The 20,085-nt window shown below is 43.9% G+C and overlaps 1 protein-coding gene across 1 annotated transcript; it reads right to left on the bottom strand.

Moving 5' to 3' along the window:
• Positions 1-12,746: 12,746 nt before the first annotated feature.
• LOC109736061 (uncharacterized) lies at positions 12,747-14,680 on the bottom strand. Its single transcript, XM_040399029.1, has 3 exons — positions 14,567-14,680; positions 14,143-14,451; positions 12,747-12,803 (listed from the first exon to the last, which is right to left on the bottom strand). Exons 1-3 carry the CDS (start codon positions 14,678-14,680, stop codon positions 12,747-12,749), a joined length of 480 nt encoding a protein of 159 aa, XP_040254963.1.
• Positions 14,681-20,085: the final 5,405 nt, after the last annotated feature.

Genomic DNA, 20,085 nt, shown 5'->3' with positions numbered 1-20,085 from the left:
AACCTGATAACCGTACGAGATTTTCTACATCCCTTGTCCCTTCAATGTAACCGTTTTTTAAATTAAGTGCCTCTGGTCTGAAAAACCGTGAACAAACAATATATGTACCCTGTGCTTCTAGGGTAAAACAACCCATGCCTCTCTATTCATACAAATTTGTTTTCACACCACGCAGGGTTTTTTTCTGTGACACTCGACTCTGCTTCTAACACCTGCCCATTTTTTATGCAGCAATGAGAAATCCTCACGAAGAAACTAAAACCTAGCAAAATACTGACAAAGAACCTGCTGAAGAGCATGCAATCCAGCAATCTCCTGTCAAAGGTTTAACCAAAAGAGTCCATTGTCTATCTACAAAAAACTATATTGAGACATTAATAACTTAACTGCTATCCTTGACAATAGTAACTTAACTATGTCTACAAATAAAGCTACCTGCCACTTTTTATGTATTTCTTTATAGAAAACATTAAAAATGTTCGCACACTATCTTATTTTTAATTAAAAACAGTTTAACTTGCCCAATAAATCTTCAACTCTCATTGATGATATTCCTCCCATTATGAAATATCACCTGCAGAGTGCATTTTTGTCTCAGAAAATGCTTCACCCTAACTTCACTTCCCCAGCTCCACTCATAACCATAATTAATATATTTTTTTCATCCCCTGATTAGCTCAATCGGTAATAGTAGTAATAACCTTTCTTAACCCAAAAAAGAAAACTAAAAATCCCCTTTGGGAGTTTCACATTCCTTATGCATAATCGTGGAAGATCTATATTTTAAATGTGTATCAATTATTTTCAAACAAAAGAATATCCTTTTTTGTTACCTGGTCATTATGCAGGACACGAAGACGGTGATATTGAAAGCGCACAAACACACAGCATGTCTCCTCATTCGTCAGAAAAGGACACAGAACAAAACAGGAGGAACAAACCACCTGCGGCAGAAATGGTAACTTACACCAGGCTCAACAGGATTAAACATCTAGCAACAAGCAAAAAAAAGAGAAAATCAGAAACCAGCACTGTTTTTACTCCTGGAGCAAAAAGGCAAAGGCAAAAGGACAATGCTGAAAACATCGTCGACACTAGTACCTTGCAGCATCAGCCATTACCTCTAATGGTACTCCCGCCAACAGAACCAACCGGCACGAAGGAACATGGTGAACGCAAGAAGAAAAACAAACGACAAAGGGTAGAAAAAGAACAAGACGATACCAACAGCAAAGGTTCAGATACCAATGATGACAACGATGACAGACAACATGATGCAGATTTCATTCCTACAGACGGCGATGATGCTGAAGAGCACGACAGCGACGCGGAACATGACGATGATGTAAAAACACACTTATGCACTAATTTTGAATACCACTATTCAGCACTCGGGATCTAACGTTCCTTTCTAACAAAACCCTTTCTTGTTTTCTCTGAAACAGCCCAAATCAGGCAAGAAGGACAGAAACAGGAGAAAGACAAGCGGAAAAGAATTGGCAGCACCAACAGTTGACAAAGAACAGCAAGAAACAAATGAAGAGAAATGCCAAATCAAGGCAGGGGCAGCATTCGCTCATGTCAAGAAAGCATGGAATTTACTTAAAGACCGTCACAAGCAAGATATTAGGACGGTAGGATTTGGCAGCATAGAGAACTGCAAAATAACGGGCTCCATCTGCAGACCGCTTACAGCACACATCTACGACAACCTCGACACAGAAAGCATGACAATAACGTTCGGTGATGGTACCAAAGACAAAAAATAAAGATTACCAAGGAAGCTATCCGCAAGGTGTTTGGATACACAAACGGCACGCAAAGGTCAGCACCAAGGCCAGCGACTAGCCCAACTTCAATGAAAGAACTGATGTCAGACCTTGGCTTCAAACATACAAATTTCGCGCCAAAAGAACTGTTCAAGAAGCTAGAAATATTGGTGGAACTAGATGACGAACAGTCAAACAGGAAATCAGTTAAAATATTTTTCCTTATTTTTTCCACAATGTTGTCTGCGGGTCAAGCGCCGCTATCTTCGCCCGACAAGCTATAATGGTCAAGGACATGGACTATCCAGAAATGGCAAAGATGGATTTCTGCAAGGTAATCGTCGAAAGTATTAAGGAAGGAGCCAAGACATGGCAGAAGCACAGGATGTTGCCTCAGGAAGAAAAGAACAAAAAGCATGTCAATGGTTTGGCACAGGGACCAGTAATCATGTACCTCGACTCCCTGCTGCTGCCAACCGACACAAGTGAAATGCGGAAGATTACAAAGACAATGGACAAGACCTCATTACCACGAGCAAACCATCTCAAAGAGAGTGACCTAGCGAAAATAGCTAGAGCAGACATGAAAAGGGACGGAAAAGCACGACCAGATGACTATGAATTTGGCAAGATAAAGGTATAGCTCTGTTGTACATAAATCAGTCCTTCCCTTTTTGAAAACAGTTTCCATTCTAATCAACTCCATTCCACTGAAACGATGCAGACATGGAAAGGAACAGCAGAGAGGATCTTCTATACCAGCACAGCATCAACTTCGTCTTCAATTCACCAAATAGCAGGAGAACATCGTAAAGAACAGCAACACCAGCACACGACCAAACTGCTACCACCTCCACCCAAACACCGGCGCGAACCACATATCGGCACCAGTGGAAGCACGGAACCAAACAAAAGCATCCGCACGGGACCAGAAGGAAGATTCCAAAGGATAAACAAATTGTTGGAAAAAGTGCTCCATGAAGCAGAACAGTTACCCGCTGTAACCACCAGGGCTAAACACCAATGCAACGAAAAAGAAGAGAGATTGGATAAAAAACAAGGACTCAGTCGTGCAACAAACAATGGCCCTGATGGATTCTCTAGAACAACTCAAACACTTTCAGGACATAATTTGCACAAGGTACCTGGCAGATAACGCGACCCTGCAGACACTAGAGCAAGCCGATCCAGCAGCATCAAGTAGACTAGTCGATGCCAACCGCACGAATGAAATCGTAGCCACAACAGAACAAAGAGAAAGGAGAAAAAGAAAGAAAGAAGAAGAAGACGAAAAGAAGAACAAAATCAAGGGACGTGGGCATTGACAAGAAGAAGATAAAGCGGCAAAAACAGGTAAATAAATAGTAATGCATGGTGCCATCCGCACCCTAAAGCAAACCCCTGTTTTCATACCTCAACTGAAAAGAACTGTCTCAATGCTTTCAGGAACGTACCAATAGCACGCCAGGCCAAGATGAACTCCAACAGCAGGATGGTGTCAACAACCCCAAAAACAAGAATGAAAGCAACAAATAAAGCAACCTCACAACAGACAGTGCTACAACAACAACTACCCCAACACAAGCACAAGATACGATCGACGTCAGAACCAGTGAAGAGGTTAGTATGAACATCCATTTTTCCTTTCAAAACTGGATAGAGTTATAAGTTAACTGACAAACCTCCAACAAAATATAGGTTCAGCTGGAGAACAATCAAGTCAGCAGTCTCGTCAACCAAATGCAAGAGGCTGACCCACAATCAACCGTTAGCATAACAAATGACAAAGAAGAAGAAAACAATGAAGAGGAGGTAAACTTCCACAGCCCACTACACCCCACACCGGAAACTCGTAATGGCAGGAAAGAAAGTGAACCGCAAACTCATATTGTTTGATCTCCAGGTATCACAATCACTGCAAGACCAAGAGACAACCCATGTTGAAATTGAACCCCATATTGAACCTCAACCAGACAAAGGAGTCACAGAATAGGAAGTTTGTGCACAAGAGATTTCCAGTGCCACAACATTGCAGATCACCATCACGAGTACAAAGGAGAAAACCCAAGACATCCCAGCCGATGAGAAACTAGAGACTGTTAATACCTGACAAAGAAACAATCGATGCAGGCACGAATAACCCAGTCATCAACGCAGAGGTAAAAATTCAACAACAAACCCTTTTCAAACCATTTATGATGTCTGGACTACCTAATACACCCTGCCACCGTAATACAAGGATTATAAGGGATGTCTCACCCTTTTCTTTGAACAGATGCAGGAAACAAACAAGTACGTTGATCTCGAAGATCAAGAAGCAGCACAACCAAAGGAAACTGGAAAACACACAGAACTTCAAACAACAACATCTGAAGAGGTGAGGTTACAAAGCTCAGACACAAATGAATTTCAATCTATAATTTCAATTTTTATTAAACAGGAAGAGGAAGCAAGCGAAAGCATTGGCATAGACATTGAACAAGAAAAACAAGAGGACAACACGAGACAAGGAGAAGCCGTAGTTCCAGCAGTAGACAGTCCTGCAAATCCAGAGAAAGAGGTCTTATAAAAAAATTGTAACTGAACAGTCAGAGATGCACCCATTTCTTAAATATTTTTTGTGTTGGTGCAGGCACAAGAAGCTCAAGAGAGCACCAACAATCAAGACCATCAAACACAACCAGAGGAGCCCAATGAACAACCCGAACATGTTCTTCAAACGGTAGACAATAATGCCACGGAAGACCAAGCCACAAAAAATTCACTCACCAAACAACAGGTACCAGAGACAGCGGCAGCGTCAACGATTGAAAATGTAAAGTTACGAAACCTGCAACTATGAAATTATAAAATTGTTGCGTGCACAATCAAATAAACTCCAACCTACCACATATGTATTCACTACAATGCACTCTCACTTTGCCACCTCTATGTTTGAACAGCTGCAAGAAAAAACAAGGTCAGTGACGATGAATAGCAAAATAAAGAGCAAGAGAAGGACCCAAAACCACCACTCAACGAAGAACACGTAGAACAATCAGAAATAACAAGTACAGAGGTGAAAACACGGAATACCTCAGAACGATCTTATAGTTCAAAAATACGCATTTCACATTTCACTACTTTCCTCCATCCCAGAGAGAGGAGACAAATGAGCAAAAGGAGGCCACTGAAGATGGGCAACATATTCTTCAAACGGCAGACATCAACGTCATAGAAGATCAAGCCCCAAAATATTCACTCACCGAAAAACACACAGCAGAGACGGCAGCAGCGACAACGACTGAAAAGGTAAAGTTACATAAGATGATCCTCTAAAAGTATGAAATAGCTCCGTGGAACCTCAAATGCACTCCCACTTAGCCACCTCTATGTTTGAAAAGCTACAAGACAAAACGAGCACAGTGGCGATGAACTCCAAAAGAAAGAACAAGAAGATGCCCAAAAACCTCCACTCAACAAAGAACAAGCACAACAGTCAGCAGCAGCAACGAGAACAGAAGCAGAGACAACAGAAGCAGCAACGACTGTGGAGGTAAAGTTACATAAGCTGATTCTACGAAAATATAAAGTAGTTTTATGAGAACTCAAATGCACTCCAACTTACCACCTTTATGATTTAATAGTTGCAAGACAAAAACCATGACAGTGACGATGAACACCAAAAGAAAGAACAAGAGGATACCCAAGAAACCACACTCAACGAAGAACGGGTGGAACAGTCAGCATCACCAACGACAGCTCAACAGGTGAAGTTGCACAAAATGTTTCCACAAAATGACAACTTAATCACAATCAAAATAGCTCAAAGCACGCACCGAACGCTTCGCTATTTTCCCATAACAGCTGCTATAATCAAAATAAAGTAGCAAGTTAAATTATTTCAATGCTTTTTCAATGATAACGCGGAAACACGAAGAAGGCAACCACGGAGATACAACCAATGAAGCAAACACACAAATTGTTCCAGAGAAAGAACCAGAGACTATCGAAGAAAACCCTACACCGTCGTACGATGCCAATTCCCCTGGCAGAGAGGTCAGTGCCAACCAGATCGAGACTGAAAAACAAGACGGAAAAGACCACCAGCAAGACATGACGGATGAAAAGGAAAAACATGATGCTAAGAAAAGCACAGACGACTCAAATAAGGATGGAGCAGAAACTGAACAAAAGGGTACAACGCAAAAAGAAGAACAAAACATGACGCAAGAAGCAGAAGGAGAACAAGAAAGGAACAACACTGGACAGGACATATCTTCGAGCATCGAAGCAGGCAAGACAATAGAAACTTAATTGCTATCTTGTGATCTTGTGACTTGGAATTATTTACATTAAATTCAAAATCCTCGCAGGCACAATGGAGAAAGGGGGCAAAGATAGTGATTCCGTCAACAAAGCCATCGAAGACCTGTACAACGTTGTATGCAAGACATGGACAAAGAGAGAAATGTAAGTTCATGCAACTAACACAGAAAACATTCTTACACACGATCATTTTGACTGTATCATGTGTAAAATAAAACATTTTTCTAAATATACTTTGCAGGGATGAGCTTTTCATTACAACGGACAATTTTGATGTCAATCTAGGCCATGTCGCCGAAAGCTTCAAGGTCGGTAAATCAGTACGCACCGAAGCAATCGAGCCCATGCTAAAAATCTTGTAATTTTTCTAAATATACTTTGCAGGGATGAGCTTTTCATTACAACGAACTCAATGGCACGCGGAGAAAGATTCTGTCGTTAAGCAACACTGTAAGTAAATATCACGCCAAAAGAATCACGTTTAAAACAATATATATGACTTTATAAATAGATAAACTTCCCCTATAACTGAACTGACAAATTCCCTTTGTGAGTCTGTGACGAAACAAGCAGCACTCAATAAAGGAAGCCGACGACGAAGATCCAATGTGCTACAAAAATAATGATCAACAACACGTTAGAAAAAAAATTACTACCTGGAAGGCTTAGATCATTTTTCAACATGCAAGAAGAAGAAAAACTGCAAGATTATAACATGGTAAGCAGATCAACTGTTTCAAAAACAAAACACAAATTGCGTATATGTTATGCAAAGTTCTTTTTTATTTTATGTTTCTAAATATAAGAAGATTTCCAAATGTTTTATTTTTATTTTGTGTTTTGCAGTTCCTTCTACCATGTTCGTTGTGCTGGTTTGAGCAAGACGAAACTATAAGTCATTACTTCACCATCACAGTTAACATGCAAAAACAGCGCTTTGAACTCCTTGACTCTTCAACTGCATATCCAGGCACAATAGAATTCTTCAACAATGTAACCAACAAATTAATGAAAATCTGGAAGCACATAAGCACAGAGCTACAGTTTTCAGAAAAAAACATCGACCATTTCAAAAAGGTCAAACTACATGTGCCACTTCAAGGAGAAGACACGTAAGCACTTCCAACATTTCACTTATTTCTTTCTTTTCAATGCAAGATTCACTACTACAATTACTGAAATAATTCTGTTCTTTCTTCTTTTCAATACAACAATTACCACTACCATTGCTCCAACATTTCTCTTCTTTCCGTTTCTTGAATGCAACAATCTTACTAGTACCATTCCTCTACATGCAGAATGGACTGCGCATTCTATATGTACATGAACCTGAAGCACTACTCCAATGATGGAACAACAGCAACCTTAAAGCCAGAACAAGTACCAGAGTTGAGGAAAAAAATTCTATATCAACTAATCAGTCAACACAGAGGGAATACCAAACTGTCACTAATCAAGTGTACAACAGGATAGTCTCTTCAGAAACTAAACCTTACAATTTCGTCACACTAGAAGAAGTAATTTTTTTTAATTATTGTTTTACAGATATGCTGAAGTATGAAGTCGATATGGAAGACAAAGAAATGCAACAGGCAGAATGTTGCGTACTAGAAGAGTTTCCGCCAACTCCCGAGCCAAAAGAACATATTATGCGTGCGACAACCACACAAGAGCATGAAGTTATTGGTATATCCAGTAAATGCAAAGAGATTATGGATGTCAGCAGCCATGCCGTTGCCCAAGAATCTTGCACAGACCACGAAGAAAATGATCCACCAATAGAACCAGATCAACCACCACCAGACGAAAAGATACCACACCATGCTGAAGAGGAAACGGACGAGCAAAATATCAATAGCAATATCCCAAGCACAGAGCAACTGGAACAAACAGGCACTGATTTAAAAGAGGATGACAGAAGCAATGACGTACCAAATACACAACAACAGGTTTCCGAGCAGAAGAAACAACCTGTTCTTCTTCAAGAAGAAACAGGCTCGACAAGCAATCCGCAAGGCACCTCCAACACCATCTCTTTAGACTTCCTAAAACCAAAAACAATGGAAAAGCATGAAGAAGTTGATGAATTTCTTTCAAGCCTTAACTCGCTCCAACTAGACGAATACAACGAATATTTAAAGATGGGCTTTGGGTTCGATGTAATCAAAACATGGCTAAATGACTATGAAAGCTATGAATTCAACAAAGATGACAAGCCGTATCTTGGAATCTTGCAGCAAGAATCAGGATAACATTCAATGCCTCAATCATCTGAGAATAGCTCAGACAAGAAAATCTCGGTCAAGAAGAGGCCGGTAAAGCCTTCAAGAAGGCTCCTTGGAGAAATCATGATTCGTACTTTTGTCCCAGGAGATTTCAAATTTATGAACAAAGCCAGAGCACTCCATGAATACCTATTCAGCAAAGAAGGACAGGACGAATGCAGAGAGTAAGTACTTTCTCTTGCATAAACAAAAAGACAAAGAAATGTTGCCCCTTTTTAAACCAACCTAACTAATGTATAAACTTTTCTGCTTGCAGTCTAAACGTATATATTAGCTCGAAGCGACCCGATTGTATTACAGGTAAACAAATATTGGAACAACTACAGAAAGGAGATCATGGACAGATGGAGGGCTCCATCGCAAACGCATTTTCGAAGAATGGACAGTGCAGCAACAATACAACACAACCGATAAAGCCATACTTCCCGAAGAATTTGCAAACGTATGAAGTCCAATTTGACAAAAACACTTCCATCATTTCAGTGATTACAAAGATTGAACTAAAAAGTAGAAAAAAATTGGTCGCAGATCGTGCTCGGTGTTAAAACTGGAGAAGAAGAAGGACTAGCAGAATTCAATGAGGACGAAGCATTGAAACAGTTTGCACCCCTTGTAACAGGGAAGGAACTTTTAAAGAAAAAGCTGGTAAGTTAATAGAAATATACAAACATAATTCATTCTTCCTACAGATTGCACATTTACATGTCATTTAATTCTCCTGACAAGAATGAACTTTAACTCGCTCTGTCTCCAAACACCGCAGATTATGATACCTCACAACACAACTAAACACTTCACACTGTACGTGCTCAACAAGTACACGAGCTCCATCGACATACTTGACTCACTGAATTACAGACAAGGAGGAGGAAAAAATACATGGAAAACGCACCATAAGGATCACCGAGAACTGGTACGTCAATTCAACCTCTTGGTTTTCTAATTGGTTTTCCAATTCCTGCATTCCCTTTATTAATGGCAAAATCCAACAATAAAACCAAACCATAATAATAGTTTAAAAGGATGCACGCACTCATGAAGAAGCATTACGGCGAAGCGGAACTACGAGCCAACAGCGAACCGAACTGGTCGAGGATAGCAGAAACACCTAACAGAGTTTGCATGCCAAAACAGCAGGATACCCAATGCGGACACTTCATGGTCCAATTTGCAGAATACTGGAATGGCATTGATCTCATAAAGGATGAGGAGGATTTCGTGTAAGTGAATAGTACGAGAGCAACAATTTTAATTTTTAGAAGCAGCACTAGTTGAATACTTGAATTATCTCATGAAAGAAAAATAAAAGAATATCCGATGACCTACCTGCAGCAAAGCAACGTAGATGCCGAGTAGAAACTAGAGTTCCTTTTTACAGCCATATTTGCTGAAACAAACCAAGTAAAGTGCGAGCAACTACCTGGAAGAATCAAAGAATTCAAACCAGAAACTTCAAACTTCTTTTCCACCAACAAAGGTAAGAAAATCATTTCTGGTTATCTTTTTTTGTAATGACCTACCCATCCCACGGTTGACCAATGTCTTTCGTATCACGAGAGCTTACATATTACATATCTGCTTCCTCTGACAGAAACAGATGAAACAAAAAGGAAAAAAAGACGAAGCACCAATCCATACCCAAAACATTCTCATTGCTTCCAACACACAAAGGAGGCGTCTGACCTCTTCCAGCTAGTCATGAGCGACAGCTGGCAGGAGGAATACAAAAAGTGAGTTGTTTTCTATTACACCTCAAAATAGTTGGACAGAGGCAAAAAATAATTTAAAAATCTATTTCTCACTGACCGGGACCTCCACAATTATTTTATCTCCCTGTCGCAGCAAAACTATATTTAGGCGCATCCGTAGGGACAATGAAAGCACGCAACTTACTGGAGCCCAACTGAAGGCAGTATTTGGTCCAAGACCAGCACAAACGAACATACCACATCACATGGAAAAGAGGGTGCTCGATGACATAGCAGAAATCTGGGAAAGCAGACAAGATTCAAAAGAGAGTGACAGAGTAATATTAGGCCCAAACTTTGCAGAGGTAAACTTTTAAAAAGCAAAATCTTGTGTATATTGCAACACCTACTCTTTTTATATTGTTACACAGCTCTTTTTTCTAACAGCTTTTTTCATCGATATTATTGTTTGCAGCATATACTGAAATTAAATAAAGACAAAACTATTGTTGCAAAATTTAAAAGTGAACTGCAAAAAACAAAGAATCAGCTCGTTCCCATGTATCTCAAAGAAAATCAACGGAAAAAGCTCTCAACAGCAAACATGGTAACATCCCTTTCCTCCGGGACAAAATCACAAAATATGCGTTCTATCAAATTACTTTATATTAAACTGTCAGGAAACCAACAAGTATTTCGTACGCAGATATTCATTCCAATGGAGAAGCATGACCGCTACGTAGTATATGTGCTGGACAAATACAAACACAAAGTTCACATTATTGATCCTCGAGAAGCGACTCCAGAGGAATTTGAGATAGAAAAGATAGACGTGGGTAAATTAAATCCAAATGAAGCATGTCGAGTTCTTCAGGAACATGAAGACGCTCAAAAAGAAAGAGAAAGACAGTTTCAGGAATATCACGCTCATAAGTTGGCAATCGTAAGCATTTATACATAACAATTTTTTCAGTTTTACAAGTTGCAGTATTAAAACAATTACAAAATGCAATTCCCATGTACCTAGGATTAAAGAAGTCTTCAACACCATACTTGAACAAACAATGAATCCAAAAAACAAGATGGCAGATTCATACCGTGCAAGATGTTCCAGTGGTAGAAAAGGGTGAATCACCATTTGCTGTTTTAAAGCTTGCATTCCTCTACAATGGTGAAAAGTTCGTCGAAGACCTGGAAGATTTGACAGTAAGTCTATATAAATTTACTTATAAACAACTTTTATGAACCAACTCTAATAATATACTTCTCTTTCTTGGCAACATTTCAGAGGACGAGGTCGAAGACTGGAGGGCAGAGGCAATGTACATTCTCTTAAGTAGCGAGATGAATCAAGTCAAATCTAGTGAAATGGGTAACGAGATAAGCAAGATCTTCAACAAGAATGAAGACTAAAACTTTTGATTTAGCCAGCGAGGCTAATTCTATCTAGACGTGACAAAACAGTTTATCAGTAACTCACATTTGTAATGTAATGTAGTTAGAAATTGCGTGTTCATGTTGAAAAAAGAACTATTTCGGCAACAATGCCTCTTACATCATCAGAGAGTGCCAGTACACTATAAACAACAATGCCTCTTCTTATCTGTACGACAGCAGTGTATCCCAAAACGAACCCTTACGCGTGACTCTGGAGACCACCCTCCCGTGCCTCCAGAGGCGACATGGCCCTGTGCCACCAAAGCCTGGGTCACCATGCCTCCGGGCAATATCCACACACACATACCAAGAGCGCCTCAAACGTGGCTAGCTCCTACGCACATGTGACTGCAGATGATTCACACCCGTGCCTCCGGAGGCAACATACCAATGCCTTCGGATAATACACACATGTGCATGCACGCACATTCCTCTAGAGACTTAAGCATGGCTAGCTCCTATGCACACGTGACTGCACATTTTTCAAACCCGTGCCTCCGAAGGCAACATACCAATGCCTTCGTAGGATGCACACATGTGCATGCACGCACATACCTATAGAGCATCAACCATGCCTAGCTCTTAAGCAGACGTGACTGCACATACTTCAAACCTGTGCCTTTCGAAACAAAGGAGCTTTCCTTTTGCACGACTTGCTGTATAAAAATTAAACGAGCCGAAGGCGAGCAGGAGGTTCCCATGCGCCGGAGGCGCCGTGTCACACCACGACAGACAACGCGCTGCATGAACCAGCACGCCGCACGACCAAAACACACTTCGACCTATGCCCCCCCCCCCCTTCAAGATGTTTATGAAAATTAAACGAGCCAGAGGCGTGCAGGATGTTCCCATGCGCCGGAGGCGCCGTGTCACACCACGACGGTCAACGCGCCGCACGAACCAGCACGCCGCACGACCAAAACACACTTCGACCTATACCCCTCTTCAAGATGTTTATGAAAATTAAACGAGCCGAAGGCGAGCAGGAGGTTCCCATGCGCCGGAGGCGCCGTGTCACCCCATGACGGACAACGCGCCGCACGAACCAGCACGTCGCACGACCAAAACACACTTCGACCTATGCCCCCCTTCAAGATGTTTATGAAAATTAAACGAGCCGAAGGCGAGCAGGAGGTTCCCATGCGCCGAAGAGGCTCTGTTCTTCAATTTATTAAGTTATACAGCCGTGCCTCTGCTAGTCTACACCTGTGCTTACACCTGTGCATTAAAAAGTTGTTGTTTTTTCCTTACTTGAAAGGTCACATTTGATAGTGTTGGTAGTCCCCGCCCGTAACTACCCCATAAATCTCCATTATCTGGAAATATAATGGGAACAAAAAGGGAAATGAGAAAGGGAAACAGGGAACCAAGCGCGCGAAGTGGTATTTTCTTTGTGATCGCGCGGAAAGGGAAAACAGAAAATTCTGGTAGTTCGAGGGTCAAACTGCAAAACGCACGAAACCACAAACCGGAAAGGGAAAACCGGGAACCAACCGCGCCACCTGGTTTTCCTGGCGGGAGCGCTCCGCGCGCGACACTTGTCACGCGCGGAGTGCTCCCGAACCGCTTGTTACAAGCGCTCCGAAGGAGCGCTCGTTAACTAGTTGCTCTCACTTACAACTCCCTCAAAAGGTTCTGCTTTCGCTGAGGCGAGCTGCCGGTTGGGCCGGCCCATATATGGGGTTCGCGTTTTTCGTTCGCTACAGCTTCCTTCGCTATTTCCTACGAGCTTTTTCGATTTTCTTCTGTGTTTGTTTGCTTCCGGTTTTCCGTGGTTTTTGTTCTAACTTTTTGGTTTTGGTTCCTTCTTCCTTTCGTTTTTTTTTTATTTTTCGTTTCTTTTCTCTACTTTTTTTATTTCTTCTTCTCTTTTTTGCGTGTTATACAAAAACTTCATCTCCTATTACAAAAATGTTCATTGTATGTTAAGAAAGTGTTTCACCGTACATTATGAAAAAGTTCACTATCATTATGAAAATGTTCAGCCTGCATTACAAAAATGTAGATCGTACATTTAACATAATGTTCACCATATATTTAGAAAATGTTCATTATGTACTTGAAAAATGTTCAGCGTGTATTACAAAAATGTTCATCGTACATTTAACAAAATATTCACCATATATTTAGAAAATGTTCATCGTATTTAAAAAAATGTTCATTATGTACTTGAAAAATGTTCAGCATATATCACAAAATGTTCAATGTGTATTTAAGAAAATCAGTATATGTCAAAAAAATGTTCAATGTTTATTTCAAAAAAAATTATCATATATTAAAATGATGTTCAATGGTCGATTTTTTTGAGTTATTATCTGCCACTGCGCTTAGTTCTTAAACATACTCGCACCATACTAATCACAAGTACTTGATGGCTCAACTGGTAAAGAAGGCTTATCGCCTCAGCTAGGAGCTCTCCCAATTCTCAAAAAACAAAAAACAAAAACTAGGAGCTCTCCCGGTGGCGCTCATAAGTCATAAATAGGGTTTGCCACGCACATGCACCTTGCTTGCGAGCAGCCACTTGTTGCCCAGTTGGCAAATATAGTACGAGTAGTGCAGAGCTGATCAACATGTACGGATGTGTTTAGACAATGGATGCATATGAGGCAAAATGAATTTCCGATATGCAGTAGTATTTCGTATTATCTTTACCTCCAAGAAGAGTCCGTTCGGCGCCATGATCCGCATCCTGTACTGGTCGCTGGGGCTGCGAACTAGCCGGAACCTCTCTGGCCGCCTCGGCACAGCCGCCGTCGCGACCAGCGAGCCGTCGCTCTGGACGCCCACGAACTGGTTGCCAAACACTTTGAAATTGAATGTCACCTCGTTGATCCGCCACAGCTTGAAGGTCTCCCAACCAGACGCCTGAGGCCGGTTCTCCACCAGCCCCGCACCGCCGCCATTCTCCGCGGCCACGTAGGCGTTCTGCGTTACCGACTTGAACTGCAGCTGCGTGCCGTCCTGTACGTACGTCCGCGTGCAGATCGGTTAAGAACTAAAAACAGAGAGCCGTGGCGGCGGAACGTCCCACGTGTGTTTGGTGTAGTGTATGCATATGCAAAGCTACGTTGATTACCAGGAGATCGTGGTTGGGGATGCCGTCGAAGAGAGACGGCAGGATCCAGCCCTCCGTCACCAGCCACCCGCCGAGGTTCACCGCTCGGACGGGGAGACGAGGAGCAGCCGCCATAGCCGCCGCCCTGCGGGAGAGGAAGCACAGCATGAGGAGGGAGGAACAGTGCAAAAGGCGGCTCCTCATTTCGCAGCTAATTAAAGTTTCTTCCGATCCACTAGGCTCGGTTACTTGCAAGTTGTAAGACAATTGCTCGGTATTGTACCCAGCCCGCCGTGCTCGGCTCGCATGCTCGGTATTGTACCCAGCCATGCCGTGCTCGGTGTGAAACAAGGAGAAAGGAGATTGGATCGACACACCTAATGTGGTGGTCTCAGGATCAATATATAGGGCGCCTCAAGGGGCTGCCGCTAGGGTTTACAGAGGGATAAGTACAGGTTGTTACAAGAGATAACTACAACCCTAGATACTAACCGTATCAGATAACTATACAGTTTAACGTTCCTCCTCAAACTGAACTTCCTATGCAAAGGTTCAGATTGTGCCTATTTGAAACAAACGGCGCCTCGGCTAGAGGGTTTGTGAATATATCCGCAACTTGCTCCTTGGAAGATATAAATCGAACATCAAGTGCCTTGGCTGCAACTCGTTCACGAACAAAATGGAAGTCCACTTCTATGTGCTTGGTCCTGGCATGGAATACCGGATTTGCAGATAGATAAGTGGCTCTTAGATTGTCACACCACAAAACAAGGGGTCGAGAGAGAAAGACCCCAAGTTCACCAAGGACTGACTGTATCTAGATTACCTCAGCTGTTCCATTTGCATGTGCCTTATATTCAGATTCCGTGCTTGACCTAGACACCGTAGCTTGCTTTCTTGAACTCCAAGAGACAAGGTTAGGTCCAAGAAACACTACAAAGCCACCTGTGGATCGGCGGTCACCACTGCATCCAGCCCAGTCTGCATCTGAAAAACAGCTTAGTAGCATTGAGGATGACTTTCGAATAGAAAGACCCATACTGTGAGTATATTTCAAGTATCTCAAAATCCTCTTGGCTGCTGAAAAATGTGCAGTCGTAGGTGCATGAAGGAACTGACAGACACGGTTAACTGCAAAGGAGATGTTCGGTCTCGTGAGTGTCAGATACTGGAGAGCTCCAACCAAGCTGCGATACTTGGTGCTGTCATCCTGAGAGACCGATGATCCACTGTCCTTGCTGATTTTCTCACTGGAGGACATGGGCGTGGTAGAGATTTTACAATTATCCATGTTAGCACGATGGAGAATATCGCTGATGTACTTCTGCTGAGACAGGACGATTCCCCCTGGCGATGACTCCACATGTACTCCAAGAAAATAATGCAAGGGGCCGAGATCCTTGAGAGCAAAGGAGGCCTGGAGATCGGCAAGTAACTTGGTGGTAGCAGTAGGAGAGGAGCTGGCCACAATAATGTCGTCCACATACACAAGCATGAAAATGGTGACACCACTCCGGTTGTAGACAAAAAGGGACGTGTCAGCTTTGGATGCTAGAAAACCAAGTTGTTGGAGCCTAGAACTCAGCCGAGAATACCACGCTCGAGGAGCCTGTTTGAGCCCGTAGAGAGCCTTGCAAAGTTTGCACAAATGATGAGGACCCGAAGGGTCCACAAAACCAGGAGGTTGGCGCATGTATACCTCTTCTTGGAGAATGCCATGAAGGAAGGCATTTTGAACGTCCAACTGTCGCAAACACCAGCCAGGAGAGACTGCAATGGAGAGAACGAGCCGCACTGTGACAGGTTTAACGGCTGGGCTGAACGTATCATCATAGTCCAAGCCATAGCGTTGTTTGAACCCCTTTGCGACCAGGCGTGCCTTGTACCGATCAACAGTCCCATCAGGTCTGTGCTTGATCTTAAACACCCACTATCAAATCCTTCATAAGATCCGGACTGGGCGCAATGTCGGTGTCAAAACCGGTGGATCTCGGGTAGGGGGTCCCGAACTGTGCGTCTTAAGGTCGATGGTAACAGGAGACAGGGGACACGATGTTTACCCAGGTTCGGGCCCTCTCTATGGAGGTAATATCCTACTTCCTGCTTGATTGATCTTGATGAATATGAGTGTTACAAGAGTTGATCTACCACGAGATCGTAGAGGCTAAACCCTAAAAGCTAGCCTATGGTTATGATAATGAGTATCTGCCTATCCGGACTATGCTCTCCGGTTTATATAGACACCGGATAGGTCTAGGGTTACATGGAGTCAGTTACATAGAAAGGAATCTACATGATTGATCGCCAAGCTTGCCTTCCACGCCAAGGAGAGTCTCGTCCGGACACGAGTGCAGTCTTCGGTCTTCACATCTTCAAGGCCATCAGTCCGACCCATGGCTAACAGGCCGGATGCCCGAGGACCCCTTAGTCCAGGACTCCCTAAATAGCCCCCGAACCAGGCTTCAATGACGAGGTGTTCGGCATCCGGACTGTCTTCGGCATTGCAAGGCGGGTTCTTCCTCTGATGACGTCCACATAATGTATTCGGCCACGGATTCAATGCTTCTCGCCTCGGCTTCCGCGTGTTTAATAGCTTCGTCTCCCACGTGTCGAGAGAATGCGGAAGGTTAGGGCATTTTTGCAAATAACACCCTATCCATGCAAGGCAGAGTGCCTATTTAAAGAGATTGGATCTTAGATCCATTCGACACTAGACCGAGAAAATCCCCGAAGACTACCAGGAGAAACCATTCCAACATGGCTAGCGTTCCCAGCTCCTCCTCATGTCCCGGCCTAGAGAAAGGCGAGTGGGAGAAGTGTTATGTGACCCACAGTCAACTGGCGGAGCTGCAAACGCAGGGATTCCTTCCTCCCGCGGATGTGGTCCCTGTTCGAGCAGGGCTGGCCTCTTTCGATGGCAAGACCCAAGCGGAGGACTTCCCCAGCCCATCTGGGGGGAGCGAGTGTGTTTCGTTCCCTTTCTATTAAGAGGCGTTGGATTTCCAATCCACCCGTTCCTCCGAGGGCTCCTGGAGTACTACAGCCTCCAGCTACACAACTTCACTCCCGCTTCCATCCTGCATATCGCAGGTTACGTTGCTTTATGCGAATTATTTCTGGGCGTTGAGGCTCATTTTGAACTGTGGAGAAAATCGTTTTGCCTTGTCCCGCATAACCACGAGGGGTTGATATTTTAGGTGGGCGGAGCCGAAGTATGGTGCATTGCCAATACCGGATATCCGTCCGGCACACTGAGGAGGGCATCGCAAAATGGCCTTCCGAATGGTTCTACATCGAGGACGTCGCACTTCCCGACCCAATTCGAAAGGGTCTTCCTGAGTTCGTCAGAGTTCCGCTGAAGAAACTGTTGGGGAACGTAGCAGTAATTCAAAAGTTTTCTACGCATCACCAAGATCAATCTATGGAGTCATCTAGCAACGAGAGAGAGGAGTGCATCTACATACCCTTGTAGATCGCGAGCGGAAGCGTTCAAGAGAACGGGGTTGATGGAGTCGTACTCGTCGTGATCCAAATCACCGATGATCCTAGCGCCGAACGGACGGCACCTCCGCGTTCAACACACGTACGGAGCAGCGACGTCTCCTCCTTCTTGATCCAGCAAGGGGGGAGGAGAGGTTGATGGAGATCCAGCAGCACCACGGCGTGGTGGTGGAAGTAGCGGGATTCCAACAGGGCTTCGCCAAGCGCTGCGGGAGTGGGAGATGTGTCACGGGAGGGAGAGGGAGGCGCCAGGGCTTGGGGTTTTCCTGCCCTCCCTTCCCCCCCACTATATATAGGGCCAAGGGAGAGGGGGGCGCAGCCTTGGCCCTTCCTCCAAGGAAGGGTGAGGCCAGGGAGGAGTCCATCCTCCCCAAGGCACCTAGGATGTGCCTTCCCCCTTTTGGCGCATGGGCCTCTTGGGGCTGGTGCCCTTGGCCCATATAGGCCAAGGCGCACACCCCCACAGCCCATGTGGCCCCCCGGGGCAGGTGGACCCCCTTGGTGGACCCACGGACCCCTTTCGGCACTCCCGGTACAATACCGATAATGCGCGAAACTTTTCCGGCGACCAAAATAAGACTTCCCATATATAAATCTTTACCTCCGGACTATTCCGGAACTCCTCGTGACGTCCGGGATCTCATCAGGGACTCCGAACAACTTTCGGGTTACCGCATACTAATATCTCTACAATCCTAGCGTCACCGAACCTTAAGTGTGTAGACCCTACGGGTTCGGGAGACATGCAGACATGACCGAGACGACTCTCCAGTCAATAACCAACAGTGGGATCTGGATACCCATGTTGGCTCCCACATGCTCCTCGATGATCTCATCGGATGAACCACGATGTCGAGGATTCAATCAATCCCGTATACAATTCCCTTTGTTAATCGGTATGTTACTTGCCCGAGATTCGATCGTCGGTATCCCAATACCTCGTTCAATCTCGTTACCGACAAGTCACTTTACTCGTACCGTAATGCATGATCCTGTGGCTAACTCCTTAGTCACATTGAGCTCATTATGATGATGCATTACCGAGTGGGCCCAGAGATACCTCTCCGTCATACGGAGTGACAAATCCCAGTCTCGATTCGTGCCAACCCAACAGACACTTTCGGAGATACCTGTAGTGCACCTTTATAGTCACCCAGTTACGTTGTGACGTTTGGTACACCCAAAGCATTCCTACAGTATCCGGGAGTTGCACAATCTCATGGTCTAAGGAAATGATACTTGACATTAGAAAAGCTCTAGCAAAACGAACCACACTATCTTGTGCTATGCTTAGGATTGGGTCTTGTCCATCACATCATTCTCCTAATGATGTGATCCCGTTATCAATGACATCCAATGTCCATGGTCAGGAAACCATAACCATCTATTGATCAACGAGCTAGTCAACTAGAGGCTTACTAGGGACATGTTATGGTCTATGTATTCACACATGTATTATGGTGTCCAGTTAATACAATTATAGCAGGTACAATAGACAATTATCATGAACAAGGAAATATAATAATAACCATTTTATTATTGCCTCTAGGGCATATTTCCAACAGAAACGCCACAGTTGGCGTCCCCAGAGTCTTGAAGAGGATGACAGTGCAGACGTTAGTCAGCTCCTGGGCAAGATAAAGACGCTTGCCCAGTCCGGATTAACAATAGTTGAGGTAATGGCGACCTCCATAGTGCGAGGGGTTCAGCCGCTTCAATATAGAGGGCTCCCAATGTGGCACTACACGGGGAGGATGACGCCTCCCGCTGTGGTCAAAAGGGTCTGGACACCCCCGCCGCTCTAGCCAAGATAGTGGTCGAGCTGTTCAAAGGGGAAGAAGAGGAATTTCTCCGAACCAATTGCAGAGAGGGGTATTCCATGTATAATCCTCCCAGTTGGGTAAGCCCCAATTCTTCCACTTTACCCATTCCGCTTCCCGGGTCACCTTTAACAGATATCTAATTCGTTTATAACAGCATTGGCGAAAAATCACCGAGGGGCTCTACAGCCCCGCCCCACAGCCAGAGAGCCACGACCG

The sequence above is a fragment of the Aegilops tauschii genome, chromosome 2 (genome assembly GCF_002575655.3).
Source record: "Aegilops tauschii subsp. strangulata cultivar AL8/78 chromosome 2, Aet v6.0, whole genome shotgun sequence".
Lineage (NCBI taxonomy): Eukaryota > Viridiplantae > Streptophyta > Magnoliopsida > Poales > Poaceae > Aegilops > Aegilops tauschii.
This window is presented reverse-complemented; position numbering and strand designations above follow the sequence as displayed.

Bases quoted from the DNA above. Each gene is read 5' to 3' on its own strand.
- LOC109736061 (XM_040399029.1), bottom strand. From the start codon at position 14,680: ATGGCGGCTGCTCCTCGTCTCCCCGTCCGAGCGGTGAACCTCGGCGGG. The intron at 14,452-14,566 runs GTAATCAACGTA...ACGTACGTACAG, and splicing joins TCCCCAACCACGATCTCCTG to GACGGCACGCAGCTGCAGTT. The intron at 12,804-14,142 runs GTAAAGATAATA...TTATATTTCCAG, and splicing joins CGAACGGACTCTTCTTGGAG to ATAATGGAGATTTATGGGGT.